The sequence below is a fragment of the Cryptomeria japonica genome, chromosome 5 (genome assembly GCF_030272615.1).
Source record: "Cryptomeria japonica chromosome 5, Sugi_1.0, whole genome shotgun sequence".
Taxonomy (NCBI): Eukaryota; Viridiplantae; Streptophyta; class Pinopsida; order Cupressales; family Cupressaceae; genus Cryptomeria; species Cryptomeria japonica.
The window spans coordinates 652,801,120-652,826,935 of record NC_081409.1 but is presented as its reverse complement, the minus strand read 5'-3'; the positions used below and the strand labels follow the sequence as shown (position 1 = coordinate 652,826,935).

The 25,816-nt window shown below is 37.8% G+C and overlaps 1 protein-coding gene across 3 annotated transcripts in view; it reads right to left on the bottom strand.

Moving 5' to 3' along the window:
* The window catches only part of LOC131037240 (uncharacterized), a 106,809-nt gene that overhangs the window by 14,219 nt on the left and 66,774 nt on the right, over positions 1-25,816 (bottom strand). For all 3 annotated transcript variants that reach the window (XM_057969311.2, XM_057969310.2, XM_057969312.2), the window contains 2 exons: positions 19,478-19,705; positions 19,116-19,287 (listed from right to left, as the gene is read on the bottom strand). In XM_057969311.2, the coding sequence (XP_057825294.2) occupies positions 19,116-19,287; positions 19,478-19,705 (400 nt within the window). The remainder of the gene's footprint in view (positions 1-19,115; positions 19,288-19,477; positions 19,706-25,816) is intronic.

Here is a 25,816-nt window from a genome sequence, read left to right as displayed (position 1 = left end):
TTCATTAATAAGTTATTGGACTTTCACGTTAATCACTGAACCATTTATTTAGAACATCAAGAGCAGGAATTGTGAGAGGAGGTGATGACTCAATGAGCAGCGAATAGACTTCACCACGATCAGTTTATCTACAACGATAAGAAGTATACATATCTATATATATATATATATATAAACCATTTATGATCAGAATTTAGATATTAGTCGAATCAGTTCTTTTCTACACTCTCTACCAATGAATATCCATTCAAAAGGATCTCTGTACTGATTTGATTATAACAGAAACAAGTATATTACAGTTTTAATTAATGTGACAACTATTGTTAATTATTAATTTAATGATAAACATTAAAAAATTATGACTCAATTTAATAATACTTAAGTTCTAAGTTAATCGCACTGGGCATGACCGCATTTTCTTAAAGTCACAACCCAGGTGATATTCAGTAAGAAGACGTGACCAAAATGTTAATGCATAATAGCTTCGGTAAGATAAATGATTGAATGAGAGATAAATGAAGGTCTCTCATTCAATCATTTATCATATCGATAACTATGATAAAACCATCAAGCAATTGAATCATCCTTGATAGTCATTCTATATTTGTATATGATCAAACTATTGATTAAATCATACTATACATCTTCCTCATGTTCATCTATCTAAATGAATCTTGTATCTAGATGAATATCGATCTAACATAATGATGACTCCGATTAATATATTATCGGATTGCATTAGATCGGGTTGCATATTATATCGGGGTGCATATAGTATATATTGAATGCATATCGGGTAGTATTATGTTAGTCACCGATAGTTATCGGTGTGTTAGTCTACACCGATAGTTATCGGTTGTCAAGGCTAACACACCGATAACTATCGGCTGTTAGCATTGACAGCCACCGATATACTATCGGGTGGTAGTGCTTGGTAAACACCGATAATCTTCGGTTATACTCCACACCGATTGACATTTACGTAACATGCAGTTTATTAGTATTAACAATAAGACACGATCAAGTAATGTCTTGATCGGTCATGACCGATCAAGGAATTGCTTGACCGTGCCTTGTTTGTCATATACTTATAGTAAGTGGCATTCGTGAGATAGGACATAGAAAATATTAAATGCTCCTCTCATCTGCCACAAGCAAGAAGATAGTTAGACATATACAATAAGAACATAATAATACATATCAGATAATAGAAATATATCTTGCATATTGAATTGAGAATTGAACAATATTAGCATGGTATCAGAGCAAGTTTGAATCGAACCTGAGGCTGTTCAATTTTATGGAAAATTTATAGCAAAGCATATATTCAACATCAAAATTCTTCTAATGGCTAGCGCTATATTGAACATTGCATCAGAACAAGTTCAGTTCTGGGCTGGTCTGCAGTTTAAAATCCTTGTGATCATATTTATGGTCTCAATCAAGGAATGGTTGATGATCATGATATTATTAGAAATTGTTGCGCCGCGGATGCATAGGCATGTCTGTTGACTACCGAGAATATGACAATGGTGTGAGGGCCATCGCTACGGAACTCAATGGTGGTCATCAGTGAAAAGACATTGGAGATGATATATGGCAAATGGAAAATCATGATTTCCTTCTAGTCTGATTCATAGGAATACAAATGCGTTTACGTTGCAGGAACAGACAGAAGCACATTGATTATTATTCACGTGGAGGAAGACCAAATTACATTATAAACTACGCTGTCAAGATATGATCATAATCAGCATATCGATTATCCTTCACCATCAGGAAGGTTGGATACAATAGGCATCTGATTGTCTGGATTGATCATTAAGCATTGGATGAGCATGAATATCGACATAATAAATCAATTACTTTAATCGGACAAATTTGCAGTTCGGCTTTAAAGCAAAACGACTATGAAATACATTGATCACGACCTTCAGAGACAACAATTACAGGAGTATCAATAAATATAAATTCAGAGATGGGCACTTTTACTGTTAATCGATATAAGGTTATGATGCTGCCAAACCGCTGATTGCTAGGGAGTAATCGTGAGTATTTGGAATGTCTTGGAGCAGTAGTGAAATAGAAAACAATTATCGATGTATGATGAATCGATAAGAATGATTAAGATTATCGCCTACCCAAATTTTAAATTTAAAAAAAAGGAGAAATCTGACTTACTGTTATGACATAAGTATATGAAGGCAAATTTATCCCTTGGTAAAATCAGGTAAGGATTCTAAGATCTGAATTGAATCCATAGACGAAGACATAAAGAAGACCAGATGGGACATCGATGATATTAAGTATACAGCAGTTCAAATATATACTGCGGCTTTGGTATGAGTTTCCTATACATAGCATAGTGAAATATATATATCAGGTTCAGGGGTGAAAGATTTGCAAAGACGTTTAACAATTGAAGATTCGTAAAATGTCAAGTCTTGCAAGCAAAACAATTTATACGAGTACTTGTTAGAGTTTTCCAGTACTGGCATCATATTTAGATGTTATTGTTGAGCGATGGAATGTCTTAACTCTGGCAGCCATATTACATTATGTTGTTGGGTGACAATATAGGTTTATTAAGGCATGTGTATTGACAGAGTTTGTGGGACATGGGATCCTCTTATTGCTTGACACTTCAAGATTGAGTGGCAATTCTCATTTGCTAAGCATAGGAGATTGTGACCACAGTTGGTGTGAGCCTTTGGACACAAATTACAGATTTGTACAGTATGAAGTTTCATTCTAGCAAGGCATGTGAACTGAGGCAATCACTAGAAGTTGGGGAGCCTCTGTTTTTGGAAATTCTAAGGTTGGTTGCATGGGATGGCAACATTGAAGGCAGTGAAGATGAATCACAGCTACAGGCTAGCACAATTCATACCAACAATTAAGAGATAAGTATTTATTTGTTTGTTTGTACCCTTGATTAATGATCATGAATTTTATGTGTGGTATAAATTCATGCAATAACATTGGTAATAGTGAATCATGTATGCTTCCAGCATTGGTCTATTTCTCTACAAGTAGCTTGATCCCTTGAACTATTATTAATCTCTCTTTAAAATGCTTCTGGTACGGATCAAGGAGCAAAAGGGTGACGAAAGATTGAATAAAGACTGTATTCAAGGAAGGAAGAACTTGGAAATTGCTGCTATGAGACAGAGGGAGTGGTTGGAGACATTTTTTTCAAAAGAGGAGGAGAAATTAACATTCAGAGGGAGTCTGACAATCCATCAGAGGCAACCTTGGACGAGGAGGTCAAGAGATTGATGCAAGAACTTGGGCTTCAGATGGAGCCACATCATCAAGAAGATCTGGTAGATCCTACCATGTATAGGTAGATGATTGGGTCTCTTATGTACCTGATAAATACAAGGCCAGATATCTGCTATGCAATGATTGCTTTGAGTCAGCTTATGTGTGAGCCAAAGGAGATACACCTGGTTGCAGTAAAGCACATTATGAGATATTTACAAGGAACCTTAAATCTTGGTCTCAAGTATGAGAAAGTTGATCTTAATCTACACGGATTCACAGATTCAGATTGGGTTGGAAGTGTGACTGACAGGAAAAGCACCTCTAGGTGCTGCTTCAGTTTAGGATCAGCCATGATATCCTGGATCAGCAGAAAGAAGTCTTTTGTAGTGCAAAGTTCCACCAAGACCGAATACATTGCGGCCTCCATGGCTGCCCAAGAAGTAGTGTGGCTTAGAAAGTTACTTGTGGGATTGTTTGGTGATCCTATGAAACCTACTATTATCCATTGCGACAATCAAAGCTGCATAAAACTTTCAGTGAATCTAGTGTTCCATGATAGAGCCAAGCATATTGAGATTCCATACCATTAAGTGCGAGATATGGTAGACAAAAGTGTGGTCCAATTGGAGTATGTGAATACAGGAGACCAGACTGCAGATATTCTAACCAAACCCCTTTCCAGAGTGAAGGTTGATCACTTCAAAAAAGGTTTGGGTATGTGTTGTGACCATTTCACACATCGCCCCATTGAAATGGGGACCCCCTCTTTTTGCTCGGTTTTGCCTGTTTCTCTCTCTGCTTTTAGGATTTTGGGGTCATCTGGATTAGGGTCAAGCCTTAGGGTTTCCGTTTTGATCATTTTAAGCCAGAATCCAGTCCAATTTTAAGAGATTGTTGAGCTTCCTCTCGTAGGATGCAATTTTGAAATGGGGTAAATTCGTCAGAGGTTGAGTAGGTTCGTCTAGGTTCAGTCGGAATTTTGACTGTAAATCCAAATTTTGCCTAAGTGTTGATGATGAAATGATGAATTTTGTCTGATTGAATGATTTTGACCAAATTTTGAAAATTTTGATTATTGATTCCGGGCATTGGAAAGGTCTTATTGTTGCCTTGTCAAGTGTTTAAAACTCTAAAATCATGATATTTTGGCCTGTGGAAGCAAAATCGCTCCTGTCCCTCAGCCAGGGACCAGGGCGAAAATGATATTTTAGGCATCCTGGTTATTAATTTGTTTCATTTGTCTTGTGCAGGGTCGCCAGGAGATGCGTTTGAACGCGAATTGAAACCTTTGAGGATTTTGAGATTTGAAAATGGCGAATTTTTTGGAGTTTTAGGACAAATCGCTCCTGTCCCTCAGTCAGGGACCAGGGCGAAATGTCTTGTCTGAACCATTCTGACTTCATTTTGATCAAGCTAAAGTGTTAAGGACATGATGAAAGGTGAAATCAACATGATGGAACGTCCAGACTTAGCCATTCGCAACGAAAATTGAACATTTGCCCTCAGGGACAAAAATCGCTCCTGTCCCTCACTGAAGGACCGGAGCTTGTTTCTCAAAATTTCACTATCCTTGCAGGATCAAGACGATTTTTGGATTGGAAGATATAAAGGGGGGCATGTTATGTCCATTGAATATAATTTGAAGAAATTTGCAAACAAGGAAATGTGCCAGAAGGACAAAATCGCTCCTGTCCCTCACTGAAGGACCGGAGCTTGAAATCCAAAATTGCCTTGTCCTTGAAAGATTTGAATGATTTCGCGATTTGAGGAAAACGAAAGAAGTACATCTTATCAGTTGAATATAACTTGAAAGTATCATAATGAGGAAAATTGGCCCTAGAAGCAAAATCGCTCCTGTCCCTCTGCCAGGGACCAGGGCGAATTTTAGTGATAGCTCCCGTCCCTCTCCAAGGGACCAGAGCGATTTTTCTTATAAGACAAGTTTTGGGCGAAGATCAAGTGAGTGTTAGGTTTGAAGCAAGTAAAGAGGGTGTAACGAACCCATTGAAGATAATTTGAAGATTGTAAAACACCGAAGCGAGGCCCATATTTGCCTAGGCGCTCCTGTCCCTCAGTCAGGGACCAGAGCGATTTCTTCCTTAGACCAATTTCTCACCAAGTTGAAACAAATACCATGCCAAGGATAAGTGAAAGGGGGCACAACGAGTCCGTTGAAGATAAATTTGGAAGTTAGCAAAGCACGATTGAGCCTACAAGTGTAAATTCGCTCCTGTCCCTCAGCCAGGGACCAGGGTGAAATATTAGTTATGTGGCTTTTCCTCCAAGTTTTAAATCACTCCAAGTCAGGGTACAAGGAAGCAATGATGTCTGAAACGCCTCGACAAAGAATGAAGTTACAAAGATCGCCAAAGATGAAGGATTTGCACTATATGCCCAAGTTCGCTGCTGTCCCTCAGTCAGGGACCAGGGCGAAATCTCTAGGTGTGCTTAAGTTTTGAATGTCAATCTCGTTTCATACGTTCACAAAAGATCAAAGGACATTGTTTTACATTGTGAAGGCAATTAAGAGTTGATAGGAACAAGGATGAGCCCAAGACATCAAAAATCGCTCCTGTCCTTCAGGCAAGGACCAGGGCGATATTCACTACACTAGCCAGTTCTTTCAAAAATCACGTCAAGGCAAGGACGTACAAGGTTGCACAAGGGCAAAAGTGTTCTTGAGAAGGTGATATGCGAGAAATCAAACGTCAAAAAGTGATCAACTTGAGCAAGGAGACAATATCGCTCCTATCCTTCAGTCAAGGACCAGGGCGATATTCACTAAATCTATCATTTGTCCCAAAAGATCATGTCAAGCAAGGGTACACAAGATCAAATATGTCATTTGAAAGGTCATGAACGAGAAGTTAAGGTTAAGAGATGACGAGTTTTGGCTAGAACACAAGGATCGCTCCTGTCCCTCACCAAGGGACCAGGGCGAAAATCATTCAAACATCAAATGTGCCTTGTAAAAGACAAGTAAATTATGCGTGCTATGAAGGGATAACGTTGTTACTTGCCTCGTGATGAAGATTGGCGATCGAAGAAACAAGGATCAAGGAGAAACACAAAGTTTGCTCCTGTCCCTCACCAAGGGACCAGGGCGATATTGACCTTAAGAGGCATTTATCCACAAAGTTGAGTCGATCAAGCTCGAGGTACCCAACGAAGATGCCAGTTTCCACGTGGAGAAGGTTGTTTTGAACGTAAAAGGCGAGAGAATCAAGGCTAAAATGCTAATTCGCTCCTGTCCCTCTCCCAGGGACCAGAGCGATATGGTTTGTATTTTTCATCTCCCAAATTTTGGCGCTAATGACATTTTTCAAATTATATTAAATGCTAAGATCGATGAAAATTGAAATATTTAATTAAAATTGGCATTTAAAATTGTGCATGAACATTTATTAATTATTTGTTGCCTTTAAAAAATCCAATTAATTAAAAACGAAGGCATTAAATGAATTAATTATTATTTTAAATAAAAATTGGGGCGCTTGGGTTTTATTTGCTTTATTTTATAAAGTCGGCCCTTAATTTTATTTAAAATTTGTTTTTAATTACCTTATTTTACCAAGTCGGCCTGGAGGTAATTGAAAGGGCAAGCGCCTATAAAGGGGAGGTAAATTATTTCATTTTCAAATCATCATTCAACCTTCATTTGCATGCGATTTGGAGAAGACAAGGAAGTGCGAAATTATCATTAGAGAGGAGTGCGAATTTCATCAAGGATACAAGGTGCGAACATCATCAAAAGGAGTGCGAAGTTTGGTTGGAGTTGAGCGAACTTGCCAACAAGACATTGAAGACCCCCCAAAGGTGGCGAAGTTACTAAGGAAGGTGTTCGCTTGAGGAAGAACACGTTGAAATCTTCAAACCTCATTTTTGCCTAAGCGAATTTCCTAATTTTGCATTTTTAGAGTTAGCTCGCAAGAGGGGTATGGCGAAGATCCCTTGTCTTAATTTCGAATTTTGATCGTCATGGGTTTAAATTTTGAATTTTGAAATTTTGAAATTCCATTAGCTTAATCGTTTTTAGGAAATGATAACTCAAAGACTTATCATGAAGTTTCCTAAATTTAATCTCTAATATATAGTTATACATTGCAAAATCTATTACTTATTATGAAATGTTGTGTAGGTGTTACGATGACGACCCCGAAGGCGGGAGCATCCACCAGTCGTCCAGCTCTTATGAAAGAAGATCAAAAGAACGAAGAACTGGAGACCAAGATCGTGTCTAAGTGGAGCAACATTGGAGATACCAACTTGGGCAACTTCAGTACGAAGAAGTTTCGAGAGGTCCCTTATATTGGCAAGCCATCACCTGTCGCCAGGAGGATAATTGAAAGTGGCATCATTAAGGCGGCCGGTTTCCCTCCAGCAATCCAGTGCCATGAGTTGATGATCGAGTGTGCTCGCCATTATGATCCTCAATCCAGAACGATCGTGTCCAAGGAAGGAGATACTTTTGCTTATCTTTCAGAGGAGGCTATAAGTGAAGCTTTTCACTTACCAGAACATAAAGATATGATTTATAAAAGCTTAGAAGGAGCCAAGTCCATGTACGAAGATGATCCAGATGCTTGCCTAAGCACCATCAACAAGAATTGGTTACTTAAGAGTCGCCCTCGCCTGAGCAAGATCCCGAACACACCACATAGGATCGATTTCCAGGAGGAGTACAGAGATTTGATAACAATACTCAACCGAGTCACAGGAGCCCCTCAAGCCTTCTATTTCGAGAAGTGGATGTTCTACTTCATCCAAGTGATAGTTCAGGGAAAAGGAACAATTCATTGGGCTAGAATGATTAGCCATTGCTTGGACGTACAGTTAAGGAGACTGAAAGCTACCAAGTCTTTCCACATGAGTTCATACGTCATATATGCCTTAATCAGGAGCTTTGAATATGCAGGACTACCTCACAGAGGAGTGATTGGAAGACGACCCGGTGAGGTCAGAGTTTGTGATTCCTATGTCCACTTGCATCATCCACCAGGAAGTAACTACAAGTTAGTTAATGATACCTTCACGATGAACATCACCAGGACGTTGCAAGGCGGGATTCACAATAGGCTATCACAGGATGCACAAGAGCTAGTAAAGAGGTACGGTGCTTGGTTTATCCAATTTCCGAAATTTACTTATATTAGAGTTCATGGATGTCCTTCACCTCCATACATGTTGCCGAGATATCCGACAGACAGAATAGTGTTACTTGAAGTAACTAGACAGTTGGCAGCTTATGCGAAGGCATTCAGACACAGACATGGAAATGGAGTTCCTGTACCTATCATATTAGGAAATTCAGTTGAGGTATGTCCTAATGCTCTAGCCATGGATGACGCAGAGAAGGAGTTAGCTTTGTATTCATTTTCATTCTTTGCCTCGAGAGAGAGCTTTGATCCACATGGATATATAGAAGAGACAGTCGGTAGGAAATATAAGCATGAGTTTCAAATAGAAGATTTTATGATGAATCTCTTAGATGATCTTGAAGTGAAAAGGAAAATGCATTCCAGATTACCTTTGGACTTCATCAAGAAATGCAAAATTTACAGAGTGGCCGACCAAGCTCAGGACAGTGGCAGACATCTTCAATCATCTTATGATCGAGAAAGCAAATCAGTGAAGCTAGATTGGAATGAACCCGAGGTTGTGGATCTAGATGCCTTGATGGCTCCAGTCTTGTCTTGTACTCACAGATGGGTTGATGTGCAGCATCAAAAGTTGAGAGAACAGGGCATAGCTATGACTTTCACTTTGGAGGAGAGACCAGTTGAAGGTGGGGCAAGTGTAAGCGAAGGTAATCCTAATCCCAGAAATACAAGTGAAGGCAACCTTCGAAGCGCAAGTGAAGGCAATCTCCATCCTAGAGGCTCGAAGAGGAAAGAAAGACCTGAGAAAAGGGAATCCTCCAAGAAGAAGCAAGAGGCCAACCGAGATCGTTCATCCGGCACATCTTCTCGACAGGAGAAGAGGACATTTGAGATAGAGGAATCCATGGAATCAATGGTGAAGAATGATAAAGAAGGACAGGCATCTCAAAGGTCACCAGGAGGATCTCTCCAAGATAATGAGTTGCATGAAGATAGGGAAGATAACGAAGTGACATCTCCTCCCAGAAAAGAAGAATTGCTTAAGGAGATTCAGGTTAAAGAAACAAGATCTGCCATCCCAGATTGGTTAAAGGAAAGATTAACGAAGGTAATTGTGGTCGAGGATGAGGACAATGTGATTGATTTGGAGAGTCTTGTTGGACATTCCCAGGAAGTGACAGAGAAGAGGAAGGCTACTAAGATGTCCAAGATGATTAGAGATGAGACTGGATCCAGAATATTGCAGATAGCTACACCGGCCGTGGACAAGTATGAAGGTGAGATCCTTGCAGAAGAATATGATGTAGAGACATTTGAGCTTGGTCCACTCATGGCCGAGCAGACACTAGATGATGCCACCGATTCATTTGAGGCATTGAAAGATAAGCTTAGGGAAGAAATGGAGAAAAATAGAAAGCTTGAGAGAGAGAGTGGTGCATGGAGAACATACTTCAGCCATCTCAATCAACCTTTGGGACGTCAGGATCCAGCAAGATCACCCGTACAGGCACTTCCCCTTCAATCAATTGGTGAGGCAGAGAGAGTCAAGAGTTTGGTTCAGCTTATGAGCTCATGGATTGACAAATCCCATACGGTTGCTATTGAATTTGCAACAAGGATGATGCGGACCATTCACCGAGCTATTCAGGTTCTTGAGGTCATCCACAACTTGATGATAACTGTAGCTGCTTTTGCTCATACTAAAGATGTTATCATTCCTGTCTTGCAAGTAATCAGACAAACATCAAGGAAGGTCCTGGCACAGGAAAAGATAATGGATGGAGGACCTCATAGTTTGCTTCAGTGGTCAACCTTACTCCAGATGAAGGAAGTTCTCTTCGAGGACATCAGTACTAGGTGCAATCATGTTGAGGAGGTTATCCACCCGATCCAAGACAGAGTATTTGAGGTACTGCGTACCATTCTTGGCAGGAGGATCGAAGTTGAGACAGATGTGGATTTGCAGGAATTGGAGGATAAAGTCAAAGTCATCTTTTGCAAGGATGCTAATGTTATCACAGATGAGCAACGGGACCGAATGTTTGCTACCATGCTCCTGATTGAGAAGACTAAGGAACTTGAACCTGGTTGGGACGCTGCTCTTCTCCAGGCATTTGATCAGGTCATCCACTTGGAAGAGAGAATGAAGAATCTTCCCGAGATTCCAATTGCTGAGATCGAAGGAATCGTGTCTAGATTCATTGCATATGCTAAAAAGGAGCATTGGAAAGGGAATAAGATTCTAGATGAGAGGTTATTATAGATGACATGGCACCTTAATTGTCATTGGTTTATGTCTCCTAGATTTTCGTGCCAAATTTAATAATTGGCTATGCATTTAATGTTGTGCAATAAAAGGGGAACTTTTGTAATAAAACCCTAATTAGGGTTTAGGTGTCATAATCTTGGCCATTGATCTTCTTTCGATCTGGACCGTTCATTGTAATTGAGGATGCTATATATACCCTCATTTTTTTTCATTTTGTAATTAGAACTAGAACTAGAAAAATTAGAGATTAAGGAGAAATTAGAGAGATTAGAAGCAAGTTGTTTTTGTAGCAAGATTGAGCTTTGAGGGAAGAATTTCAAACAATTGTTGTACATGATGGCTTTGAGATCAATAAAATATTGAAGTTATGGTGTTTTATTGCAATTCTCGTGGTTATCTTCATGGTTGTTCATTTTCTTGAATCATTCTCAATCAAAGTAGTGTGTTAATTCGAAGGACAAAGTGTTGGACTTGATCTTTGGTAGGATTCGCTTTCCAAACCACTAGCTTCTTGCTGATTGTAGGAACGCCTTGCGTGGTCGACTGGAGATATTTGAATCGCTTAAACCTTCAACCATTGTTGTATCTTGGATATGTACCTTCGTGATAGTGTCCTTGATCTTTGATGTATTGAAAAATCATTTATTACCTTAGAAGATCGCATCAATTTCAATTGAGTTGTTAATTTATGGCAATATTGAAGTTGGTAGAATCTCACCAAGCCTTGTCCACATTAAGTCATTCTTAGGGTTAGATTAGATTAGACCTCTCACGAACCCTACTCTTTTGGCATTTTTTGAAAGTTTGTTTAGTTTAGGAAAAATCTTCGGCGAAGTAAGGCCCCTTGATGACACAGCAATCACAACGACCACTGGTGCTTATCCACACGTAGAGACCCTACTAAAAAGAACATTGGAGTCATCCTAACTGATCCTTCTTGCGATATCTTCAGCAGTTAGAGACTTTATTCAAGAGAGGATAAGATGCCTTTGGGTATTTTATTTTGTGTATGATTGTGTACAAAATACACGTCAACAGTATGATAGAAAGGTAATCTGTTTTGTAACCTATACTTGCATATCAATAAGATGTTTAATGTGTAAACTTATTTGTCGTGTTAGGATTTCTATGGGTGTAACCCCCTGTGTTCATATTCAAGAAGTGACGACTTCTCAAATATTGTACACTTGTATGGGAACATCATAAGGTGACGATCTTATGATGTTCAAACCAGTTATCGTGATAGGATCTCTGGTATGTCATGGATGTGCCATGATTGTGTTGTGATATTAAATTTGAAATAGAATGCTAGTGCACTTATCACAACTTGGATATGTTGAAAATTTAATTATTTTCATATGATTATCCTTAAGTATTGCGTGTGTAGGCAATACTGATATCACGTGCTTAGGTGATATCATGTCATTACAATATGACTAACCCCTTGTATCACGTGTTTAGGTGATACTTCATATTTGAATGGTATAATCCTATGTAGAGTAAAATTATGAAACCTCATAAGGAATCCTGACCATCATAAGAAATGAGATGATAGATATGGTAACTTTATCTTCCCTAGCTAAGAGGGAGTGTTGATAATATATATAGTGTCGATAGTAATCCTACAGGCCGACTAACTGAAACCAAATATGTAAATAGCCTATCAGCCTTACATATTTGATAAACCAATTATTTACTATCACCATGCTTTATACATTATTCGTTTAATCCTTATATGCATGATTAATAAGCAAAGTAATATTATTTAGATCGGTATGGGTATAACTGATTGGGACTTGATTAAATATCTTTGTTGGCACCAAACGATCTTATAATGTCCAAACCAGTTATCATGGTGGATCTCTGGTGGATTATGAATGAAGCCATGATTGTGTTGTGGTAAAACATTCATATGAAGTGTTAATGCACATACCACAACTTGGATAAGATGAGAATTTAAATCTTTCTCATATGATTATCCTTAAGTATTGCATGTTTAGGCAATACTGATATCACGTGCTTAGGTGATATCCTGTCATCACAAGACTAACGTGATGGACATTTGTATCATGTGTCTAGTTGATACTTCATATCATGTGATTAGGTGATATAACATTTGTATAAACTATAAAGTGTTAGTGCACTTATCACAACTAGGATAAGGTGAGAAATTAATCTTTCTCATATGATTATGCTTAAGTATTGCGTGTAGGCAATACTAATATCACATGATTAGGTGATATCCTGTCAATTGCAAGATTGACATAATGAACTCTAGTATCACGTGTATAGGTGATACTTCATACCAAATGATTAAGTGGTGTGATTCCCATGAATGACTAAAATGATCACTATCAATTAAATTATGATGCTTGAATATATTGTCTACATTCATATTACCTAGCTAAGAGGGAGTGTTAATGCATAATAGCTTCGGTAAGATAAATGATTGAATGAGAGATAAATGAAGTCCATCATTCAATCATTTATCATATCAATAACTATGATAAAACCATCAAGCAATTGAATCATCCTTGATAGTCATTCTATATTTGTATATGATCAAACTATTGATTAAATCATACTATACATCTTCCTCATGTTCATCTATCTAAATGAATCTTGTATCTAGATGAAATCCAATCTAACATAATGATGACTCCGATTAATATATTATCGGATTGCATTAGATCAAGTTGCATATTATATCGGGGTGCATATAGTATATATCGAATGCATATCGAGTAGTATTATGTTAGTCACCGATAGTTATCGGTGTGTTAGTCTACACCGATAGTTATCGGTTGTCAAGGCTAACACACCGATAGCTATCGGCTGTTACCATTGACAACCACCGATATACTATCGGGTGGTAGCGCTTGGTAAACACCGATAATCTTCGGTTATACTCCACACCGATTGACATTTACGTAACATGCAGTTTATTAGTATTAACAATAAGACACGGTCAAGCAATGCCTTGATCGGTCATGCTATCGGGTGGTAGCACTTGGTAAACACCGATAATCTTTGGTTATACTCCACACCGATTGACATTTACGTAACATGCAGTTTATTAGTATTAACAATAAGACACGATCAAGTAATGTCTTGATCGGTCATGACCGATCAAGGCATTGCTTGACCGTGCCTTGTTTGTCATATACTTATAGTAAATGGCATTCGTGAGATAGGACATAGAAAATATTAAATGCTCCTCTCATCTGCCACAAGCAAGAAGATAGTTAGACATATACAATAAGAACGTAATAATACATATCAAATAATAGAAATATATCTTGCATATTGAATTGAGAATTGAACAATATTAACACAAAAGGTAAGTCACGTCTCTTGAGAAGAGATGTGACCAATAGCCACGATAACTTGCTACTATAATATTTAGCAATTTGGCATCATGCGGGATAGGAGAGGTACAGGGGCGGAGATCAGATAACGGGAAAAAACGCTAGCACTCATGCCCAAGTCTCTACAGTCATAATAGACGGCTAGGGGGGATAATCAGGGAATACTTCTAAAATAAACATCAAAGAAGAAGGCGATTACAAACCCGATTTTAGTGGCAGGCTTATAGAGCCTGAATGCAGCCCATTCCGAAGCTATGCGGAAACTCAAAGTCACTGATTGGGAATCATTTAATAGATTGAAAATTATTATATATACTCTGCATTTATAAGAGGAGGTTGGGTTTGCATCACTAATGATCGCCATCGATCAGATCAGAAAAGTTATTAAGTTACACGCAGTAACATCCTTGTTCTTGGTGTTATGCATGGGGGATGAGCATAATATGAATGCTTAATATATGAAGCACGATAATATTCTTATGCAGAACTTAACAATAATATAATTATAGAAGACAATATAATAATTATAATTATTATAATATATTATAAGAACTGCTCTACAGTAAAAGATATATAATAATACTATCTGAAAATAAATTAAAATATATAAATATATAAAATATACAGAAATAGTAATACGGATGAACAATTTACTGACGTAGGATAGATGGACAAATTACTGATCAAACTACGGAATATCATCAATTGGATTCATGTTTAGATAGTTTTGTCTCCGAATCAATTTAGTTTAGGTCATAAGCTTGTTGAGATGGGTTAATTATGGTTAAAATAGGCCTAATCCTAGTAGGGGACATTACAACGGCTGAGATTAAAACATAACCCTAATTAGGTTTTCCCAAAATAATATTAAGGACAAATGCATGAAGGACAAGTGGTGCGAGGAGCTATCTTCTAGGAAGGTGCATCCTTATCCTCTCGAGTGGCAGTATGTTCAATGAACCTAGACACGATCGGTCTGACCTCCTCCATTGTGACATGTGGTAGCATGTTGACCTTGAATTCCAATCCGTCCAAGTCATCTGCGCATGCGGCAAAAGCAATCTCCCATTCCAACTCCTGTTTTTGGAAGGTATCTCGAATGGACAAGAAATTTGATGCCTTCGTCAAATTCTGCTTTAGGACTGGTCCACTGATGGCAAAGAAAATCTCCTGAGTTTTGAGCTTTAGACTTTCCAGCTGCATATCATTTTCTCAGATGGTCTCCTTCTCAAGTAGATCAGCAATTACAAGGAAAATCCCGTTTTGAATTTCTCTAATCTGCTCCTCAGCCTTGATACTATCAGCTTTCACTTTTTCTAGGACTTCACTTCGTGCAACCAATGCCCAATACTAAGTGTTGAAATCATATGCAGCTCCTACTGCGATTACTTTTCCATCAATCAATTCCTGTTTAGGAAATCCTTTCAACACCCTAAGGCACGGGATAATTTTGTCCAGGACATCATGAAGGTCGTCCCATGCTTATGCCATATTCGCAATTCTAGAGAGCAAAAAGGAAGCTTGTCCATATGCCAACATTAATCTTTCCCCACAAATATGGCTGCTTCCTCACTTTTGTTTGCGATCCACTCCTTGGCCTCTCTAGCTGTTATCTTTTCTTCTTCAAAATCTTTGATTGCAACTTGTGAAGAATTCAAAAGTGGAGGAGCCATTGTATCGCTTTGATTAAGAGGCTTGGTCAAGTGCTGAATATATTCCCTTAGGCACTCAATTTCTTTCTTGTATTCTCTTTTCTTTCCTATCTCCTTTTCCAATCTCGCCTTCATAGAAGTGACCAAATTGTCTAGGTCCTCAACCTCTTGACCTTTTGTAGTTGGTCCTAAGTCGATAGTGGTGATTTCATACACCTGAGGAGTAATATCCTCCTTCGCCTTGTCCACTTTCGGTACAACAATTTGAACTATACGAAAGTCAGTTTCATCCCACTGAATTGTGGAAAACTGAAAAAGCAAAAAAGCTGAAAAAAGCAAAAACAAAAAGCAAAAATGTAGGCGAAAATGTTGCTTCTCGAATTAGTCCCAAAATGCCAAAAAGCAAAAAAGCAAAAACCGAATCCCACAAAATCAGCCAGAGACATGATCTTCTCTATTTTCACCATAAATACTTGGATAAATTTTCTCGTTCAATAATTCATGTTTGTCTGGAACATCTAGAACAATACTCTATCTAGAGATTTTCCCTTTCTTTTTATACTTGGAGACACAAATTTTTGATTTCGAAGATAGGAACCCTATTGCCATGACCTGAGCGACCCAATCCTAGGTCAACTTTCAAAAAAGATGAAAAAAGCAGAAAACAAAAAGCAAAACTGTAGGCGAAAAAGTTGCTTCTCGGATTAGTCCCAAAATGCCAAAAATCAAAAAAGCAAAAACCGAATACCACAAAAATAGGAAGGTGTCAGAATTGACCTAAGCAATTGTGTTTTTCGTCCTCCGAACATCCTGAGCACTTCGATGAGGTCCACACACTATTCCAAGTATGATTTCCCTATTTGACCTGGATGATGTTGATGTGATAGCTAGGTCGGATCCCTTCTAGGGCCGACCTAGCATATGTATGTGACTAATTGGCCGTTGGCCTTAGTCACGCCTTATATGCAATAAATCAATGTAACTTGTAACGTGTGGGGCTGACCCTATATTGGGCACCAAACTTTAAATATTATGTTGTAATTAAATTGCTCTCCTTGAAAGCCGACCTAGGGTGTATTGGAAGGCTAAGACACATATATATACAAAGCATCCATCATGCTTAATAGTTAATATACATTCACTTACACAGCGATCTCCTCCAGCAGTGATCAGCGAATTACATCCTTATCAGCGGCGAATCATATCCTAAGGTCAGCGAATCATCTCCCAAGGACAGAGAACTACTTTTTAGAGACAACGAACCACTTCCAAGGGACAGCAAATCCATTCAGAGGCAGCGAACTACTTTTTAGAGACAGCAAACTACTTCCAAGGGACAGCGAATCTATTCAGGGGCAGCAAACTACTCCATTATCAGCGAATGGTGTTTATGATCTGTCTTTCTTGATCAGCATTGAAGCATATTGCAGATAAGTACATTGTACTGTTGTGCCCTAGTTTGGATTCATCTGTGCATATACTGCTGTTCTAAGTGCTTCAAGTGTTGAAGCAGATTTGTAAAGATACCTACTGATTATTGCATAATAAGATCTGAGATTATTGTTGGGTCTTTCACCTCCAAGAGGGAGGTTTTCCCAGGGTAATTTGGTGTTCTTTATGTTCATTGTTTTGGTTCTCTGTTATTGCTATCTATATTTAACAGTCTGATCTAAAATTAACAGATGACTTCAAAAAACTCTAACTCCAGACACTCAAATAAATGGACTTACGAAATTGCAATGCTAAGACAAAAACCTAAAAAGCAAACTACTGGGGGTCCCCATTCGCAATGGGGCGATGTGTGAAATAGGTCACAACAGAATCACACACTAATCAATTGTTTAGGAGCTTTGGGCAGCTAGTTAATTCACTTGAATTCAATTGATGCCTCCTGTGAAGTGAAATGTAGATTTACTAAAATAAGTTGGACAAGGTGTTTGTAGAAGTCGATGTTGAGAATGATATTGCATTGCAGCCTCCATAATGTCTATACTTGTTAGCACTAACCCAAGGAAAAGAATCATAAAAACAGTTTTTGATTATGTATTTGCCAAGAATGTGTACAAGATCCTCAAGGCGTATGTGTGTCACAATCATAGATTTTGATTCTTACATTTACCATTTAGTTATAATTTTTGTTATTCTTCAAATGCTTATTAATTCTAAATGCTATTTATAATTTTGTTTTAGGTGACGAAACCTTTGATCAGTATTACATGCTTAGTGGATGGCCAAAAAAAAAACCAATGGGTTATCTATATGAGGCCATAGGCAAGGCCAAGAAACCATTTTACATTATTATAGAAAAAATAAAAGAATATATGAACCCATTTAGATCATAATTGAGTAGAGATGGAACAAGCAGCTCCACCAACACACAAATGGAACACCCTATTGCTTGAACCCAGAATTTTCTTCTCTGGTTCATTCAAGACCAGTGAGAAGGTTATGAATGGCCTCAACACGTGAAAAAAAAATTATGCCCAACAAAACACTTATACGCAATTCTTGATGAGTTATAAATTTACAAGAGTTCAAAGATTAAGCTCTTTTCTTCACTTTTATGCATAAAATTTTTAAACACAAAAGTTTATGCCCAACAAAACACTAATGTAGATAATAGAACTTTTTAAAAGATGCAATTCTTCAAATTTGTGGTGGGAAGATTATGGTGCAAAAACACTTTAGAAACTAGCAACCTTTATTTTGTGCCAGCTCTATTGTCCTCAATGTGAGACAATTTGCATGAAATAAAACTATAGGTTGACCCAAAAGTACTTGATGACCTTGTTTTTGTATAGTACAATCTTATCTTGGCATCTAAACAATGCAAGGGAAGAAGATATATGATCTATGGAAATTGGATGATAATGAACCTCATTTTGATTGGAATGTCGATAGTGTTCCTCTGTTTACCAAGGAGATCACTGGTTTTGAGAAAGAAGTGGAAGGAACAGCACCAACAAAGGATTAGCACAAACAAAAGCATCAAGAAAAGTTGGAAAGGATGATGACATGCTTGAAAATGATTCTATTCCTAAGAAAAAATCTTTAGCTTCCAACTCGAGGGCATAGCCAATAAAGAGCTTGACGGGGAAGGGGAGGGGAGAAGGGGGCAGAAATTTGTAAAATATTCTATGGATTTGTAATTTTGTATCAAGATCAAGCACATTGTACTTAATTTTGGTCTAAAACTAATAGAAAATATTTAGATATGCCCATACATTCTTTAAATTCATCTTTTATGCTTTTTAACAGCATATTGAATGTTGTTTAAGCTTATTTTATTAATTTATAAAAAAATTAGCATGTCAAGTTTTTGCCAAGTCTCCAATCTGAACCAAAATTGTGGACTACCGCATTTTTATTGAGACCAGTTTTAAAAATATGCTTTCAATGTTGTGAATGTCTACAACATACAAAATCTATCAGATAGAAAATGAATTTATGGAATGCAAACCTGCTATTGGAGCATCTTCCCATTCAACTACTTCATCATCTTCCTCTTCACGTTTGGCTTTCATTCCAACCCGACGCTCAGAAGGAGCTGCTTCTGTTGTAGCAGCAGCCATTACTTCTGATTGCTGCTGCTGCTTAAAGATTGCAGCATAATAAGCCTTAATGTATTCTTCCTGTAATAATCAGTAAAATATCACAATATAACTCGTCTGGATTCTCATTACAGGGACCAAGCAACCATGAAGGAGCTAAAATGTGAAATCAGATAGTTACAAATCAGTAGTTGAGATAATTAGCAATAAAAAGGACGCATATGACAAGTAATCAATTCTGTAATTATTGTTCTCCTCCGGCAGTGCATACCTGTATGTTCTGATCAACAGCTCCTTTGTCATCTCCAGGCTTCCTGTCTAAAGTAGGACCTGCAAAAGATGAGCCGCTGTCTGACTTTAACTCATGTTTCACATCACCACGCTGTTCATCAGTAATATTCATTCCCTGTTTGATCATCCAAGGAGGAAGGACTTTGACAGATACATTATCTTTAGAATCCTCTGCTTTCACCTCCATTCCAGAAAGTGCTACCTCAACCTGCAAACAGTATGTGCCCATAGAAACATTCAGATATGGTAATTGGATGTATGCGGAGGGCCATTCAGCAACAGAATTCCCATATAAAATGTTGGCCCATAATAAAGGTATTCAAGAAATTATTAGCTATAGTAAATCCTCTAAAGTTTGGCAATTCATTTTATTTTGTCATTCCTTCACAGAGCTACAGCTAGCAATAAGTCTTTTCCAACCAACTCAACAAAAAGATTGAAAACCACACTCAATCTGCAACTAAATTACATCAAAAGCCTTCATGGCTAGAAACCCTAAAAAATGGAAACTTATTTCTGTGCGTTGGTGATTTTTGAATGAAACCATGCTGTCTAGCTAGGGATTATCTTTGAAATCCAAAACTAGAAATCAAATGAGGGTTTTCATCCTCAAAAGATTTTGGAAGAACTCACATGTTCCATCCAGCAGCATTCCAATATAAAAACTTCAGCATATGAGAAAATGAGACCCCTCAACCTTCTTTTATAGCTTTAAAGGGGAAAAACTGAAGAGCACACACGTATGCTGCAGGGGGGGGGGGGTTTATTAGTATAAGACAATCTTTTATTTATCTAAAATTTAACAACCATAATATCAGCAATAACAGTAAACATTCAACATCCACACAAGAGAGAAAAACAGATTTAAATGGAAACACGTTCTAAGAAAGCCATCGTGAAGGACTGCTTGGATATAGTCTCCAAATTTAACCTCAAAAAAATAATAAAATAATCTTACAATATTTACAAGCATTGACCCATTGGAGACACTAATCCCCACTAATAGAGTTTGTAGGGGCCAACCTACTAGAGACACCAATCCCCACAATTGAGCACCAAATCATCAAGAGACACCAATCTCTTCGATTAGGGAGCACCAAAAGACGATAAACAACAAAATCTCCTTCATAACTCTGTTCCAATTCTACTCTACTTTGTTGTATCACTTGTATGTATGATTTTGCATTTTTGTTCACAAAACCATCACACACATCATTGTTAGAGATAAATCTGATCTACCATACTTCTGCTACAAAGGATAGAACATTTTTGCACCACACAAATGATTCATACACTTCACTTCCATGATTGCCGAAAAACTTTCTTCTTTATATATAAATCCACAGCTAGAGTAACCAGATACACCTATGCCCCTCCCCAAGCACGTGTATCCCCATATCTTATGCAAATACAGATACGATACGACATGGATACACGTTAGATACCATACCCACACATGACCAAAAAAACTTGATTTGCCAAACGTGTCGTATACTGTGTGATTTAATATTTTTAAAATTTGATGTAAATCTTCCTAAACTTTATTTAAAGAAACTTCAATCATGCAATTTTTTTTGTTTTCTTCGTATAAACAAAACCTACACCAAATGTTTTTCTATTTCAGCAACCCATTTTTGGGGGTTATCTTCCAAAGCAAATCTACAACTTTTTGCATATTGTAAATTTTTAAATCAACTTATAATTATTTATGTAGCAATTATGTGTGTATATTGCTTTTAAAGAAATTAAAATCTCCTCTAATAACATGGAAAATTGTGTTAAATGTGTGTTTTTAATAAATGTCATATCCAGCCGTATCTATATTGGGGGTCTTAAAAAATGGTTGTATATGTATCTAATATCGTATCCGTGCCCAAGCAACTTGGTCCACAACTTAATTTCAAAAAGAAGTCGACCTCATATTGATTAAAATAATCACAGTAATGTGCTAAAAGTTGGCTATAAAAAAATTAACTTGATCATGATTTAAATCCTTTGAATCGGCCACCAGAAAGAAAACATCTTTGTACATTATTTTGAATTTTCGTCATGCTGCCTTCTGTCGATGATTGGGGTCAGCCTAACTCCCTACCACATGCTAGTAGAACTTGTCTTTCGGCAACATCACCCTTTCACGAACTTAATTTCCTTCTTTTAGCAAAATGAGACTCTGACTAACTCTTCTTTCAACGTAAATAACTTTCAGCAAACTCACCTTCGTTATCTCATATCCTTCTCTTTTTCGGCAAACTTGGCTTCCAGTTATCTCTTTCCTTCACGAACTCAACTTCTCCTTTTCAGCGAACTCTTTCATCGGCGAACTCACATTCTTCTCCTTTTTGGCAAACTCTCCTTTTGGCAAACCAAGTGGTTTACGAACTACTGTTTTGGCCAAAAACGTCAAACATACAAACTCTTCCATCTTTTCAATAGATCAACCTTTCGACATGTTGTGACATTTTCTGTATGAACCTTTCACAAGTTGTGTTTATTGTCTCTGTCCGTTTAGTTGAACCTGGTGCGTTTGTGTTGCAATAGCAATTGTTTTTGACAGATAAAACAAGTTTTGACAAGATATGAAGGAAAAAGCAACAGTGCTATAATCTGGAAATTTATTAATTTCAGCCTAAGGTCTCTTATAACATTCAAACAACACTAATATTCCATGGAATGCTAATAGAATAATTTCATAAGTAAATTACTGATTTTTTGATTGGAAATTCATCAAACCCTTGTTGTTCATGCAAGCAAATTTAGGACAGCAGCTTACTATTTATTCAATACTAACCGGAATCACCCATGCAATAGCTCAAAGTGTCAAGGAAGACTAGGCGCCACCTTTAGTCATTTTCCATGATTTTTAGAAGCCCCCTTGCCAAAATCGCACTCTTCCAGCTATCTAGGGTACTACTTCCAAAGCAGGTCAAATCAGCAACCAATCACTTCAGAATTTCTTTATTTCTTCTCTAATTGTAGTTATCAAACCCTGTTCAAAGAACAATGCCTCTTTATTCAATCTGCTCAAACATGGTCTCTGAATGAAACCAACAGTAACAAAATCATCTGATATTTCACAGACTCTAATGTTGTTGCACAAGAATCCAATGTTTCCTTGCACCGATACCTCCGATCACCAGCAGAATAATCTTCTGCTGCAAACCCTTGGCCAAGTCTCTTCTCAAAGCAAAAATCAGAATATCTGCAATCACCTCCCTCTTTTCAAAACCCAAGGCAACCTTATAAACTTTCCAAAGGAAGAATTAGGGCTGCAACCCTAATTGGCGCAGCTTCCCAAGTTGCACGATTTTATCATTTAAAAGATGTTTAAACTTTAAATATTTCTTTTTGACTATTGAGGCATCAACTAAATCATCTCCAGTCTAATATAAAAAGTGGCCCCATCCGATGAGAAATAGACCCTCACTTAAGTTATAACTTAAAGTGACTTAATAATATTTAAACATTAAAGTTTGCCACTTAATATTTAATTACTTTAATTAAATATTGATATCTCCCTAAGTATCTATCAGAATTGTCTGTCATCAGAACTAGAGACTGCCAAACCATACTCTGCCACTGCCCAACCCAACTAGCTAAAAATAGCAAGACTGCTAAAAATAGAAAGTATCTCAAATGGAGTCCTGGAGACCTCAAATGAAAGTGAGTCCTGTAATGCTCACTCTGAAGATGAAGAATTAATCTCCAGAATACCCTCTAACCAACCTCATCAGCCTACGAGGGTCAGTGATAGGCTAATTTACCCAGCTGACAGATGTCAACTAGAAGGGGGCATCACATTTTCACACATTGCCCCATTGCAAAAGGGGATCCCCTCTATTTTTTTGTCTTGCTTTTAGTTTAGTGTTTTGGTCTCTGATCTCTAAGTCTCAGAAATCAATCAAGAATTGTGAAATTTGGAGGATTCATCAGAGTCAAAAAGTGAAGGAACGGTCGAAAGAATGATTTAATCATTTTAATGTCATCCCCTGTTTTAATGTTTTAATTGTTTGAAGGAGCAAAATCGCAATTTCTTTTGGTCAATTCTAACAACTTGCTTTTTTCTAAGAATTTTGCTTTTTTGCTTTTTCGAGGTTTTGGATTGTTCCAAGTTCAGAACAAGGGTCAAGTCGAATGAATTCTGAAAGATCCCTGCTGGATTCCTATTTCTGATCTGCTGTAATTTTTATTTAATAAACTAGGTTTTTGTAATTTTCTGGTGATCTTATAGAATAGACAGAATTGCAGAAAGGGAGTTTGTTTCTTTTGTTTTGAAGTTTTGAAGATATATATATAAAGAAACAGTAAACAATAATAGTGCGAAATAAGAATGGAAACAATGTTCATAAATTAGAACTCTTACAATCCAAAATACTACAACTCGTATCAGGACAATAATCTGATTTCCTTGTATTCCAGCAATTATCATTTACCAATTTGGAGCTGCTACAAAATGAATTCACCAACAATGAATAAGCAAGACACAACATGTAGATTTCCAGCTCTTCACACCAGCAACAAACCAAACGTGGAAAGCAAGGAAGAATGACGCCACCACAACTCCCAATGGGCTGCAGCTGTAGTCACGTGCCAGCTGAATAAGGTTAGCCGCCTTGATGAAACCCTCTGAATGCAATTTGAATCCTCTGCAATCAATAGCGCACCCAAACTCTGTCAACCAATGTCCAACACCCTGAAGTATTTACTGACAAACTACTGCTGAGGGTTATGTCCCAACCAGTATCCAACCTGGGGTTTGCGTCCCAGATGAAGAATCACTCTACCAGAGCAAATTCGCAAGAAGCAAGTTTTAAATGTGTAAAAAGATGAAAGAATTAGGTCACAACTTCCTTATAACCCCTTCCCACTTAGCTCAAACCCTAAAAGTGACTCAATGGGGCATTTAGGGTTAAAATGTTATATTTCTCATTTTAAGTTGCCAAGTGTATAGAAAAACGACCTTTTTTCAAATATAAAGAAGTCCGTTCACTGAAAGGATCTGAGTCAAAAGAGAAATATTTAGAAAAGTCCAAGACCTTTCCAACGAGCTATTACACCAAGGGATACCCATCCAGATGAGGCCAAAAACCCCTTATTACTCCAAAATGGCTATAAACATAGCCTTATTTAAATAATAAACGCTAACTTAGGAAATATTAAAAATATAACCCAAATAGCTGCAAAATGCTCAAATGACACCACAAACCAGAAAGTCAACCTGCCACCTGTCTGTGACTGAAGTCGGAAATCAAGGATCCACTGGCAATCTCATCCCTAAAATCTAGGGATGCTCCTCGAAACTAGGAAACAAACCGAAATCCTCTGAAACTGAACCCAAGGAATAATCTCAAGGAGACCCAAACCTGGGTATGGTCATAACCTCCTAAATAGTAGGGATATCCTTCATAAATGTAGGAACTGTCTCCTAAAAAAAAGGAACTGCTCCAAACTAATCAACTGCCAGAACACCAAGTCCCAGACATTGTATAACCACACTGAGTCTCTATCCATCACTGCCAGCCTACAAGACCCCATAATAAGCTGACTCACATGTCTCTGCTAGACAGAGCTAAAGAGGGGACATGACAGTCCTCCCCTCTCGGAGATGCTTGCCCACAAGCAACTGTAATGCTGGATGTTGTAAAATGGCCTCACCCTCCCAAGTGGCATCCTCTATGGGAAGATTTCTCCAACGTACCAAATACTCACGAATCACCCTGCTTCTCAACCGTCGTTCCCTCACCTCAAGAATCTCCTCAGGAACCAAAGTCAATTTACCTTCTTCATCCATGGGGGGCAAATCGGGTGAAACTATAATATGCTGTCCAAGGGCCTTTTTCAGGCAAGATACATGAAACACATTATGAATTTTACTGCCTGGTGGTAACTCAACCTCATAAGCAACCTCTCCAACTCGCCTAAGTACCCTGTATGGTCCATAAAAACGTGGTTTGAGCTTCTCAGCTCCCCCCCCTTTAAGGGTGCTTTGTCGGTATGGCTGTAAGCGCAAGAAAACCATGTCATCCACCTCAAATGCTCTCTCAATCCTATGAGAGATCAGCGTATATCTTTTGCTGATTCTGTGCATGCTATAAATTCTCCCTAAGAGATCTCATGATATCCTAATTCTCCTGTAACCAATCCTGAGCCAAAGGAACTCTACTATCACTCAGAGCTAAATCAATGAAGGATAATGCCTCATAGCCGTAGAGAGCTCTGAAAGGTGTCATACCAATGGACATATGGTGCGTAGTATTATAACAATACTCGCCCAAATACAACTAACGTACCCATGCTTTCTGCTTCCCTGACACATAGTTAC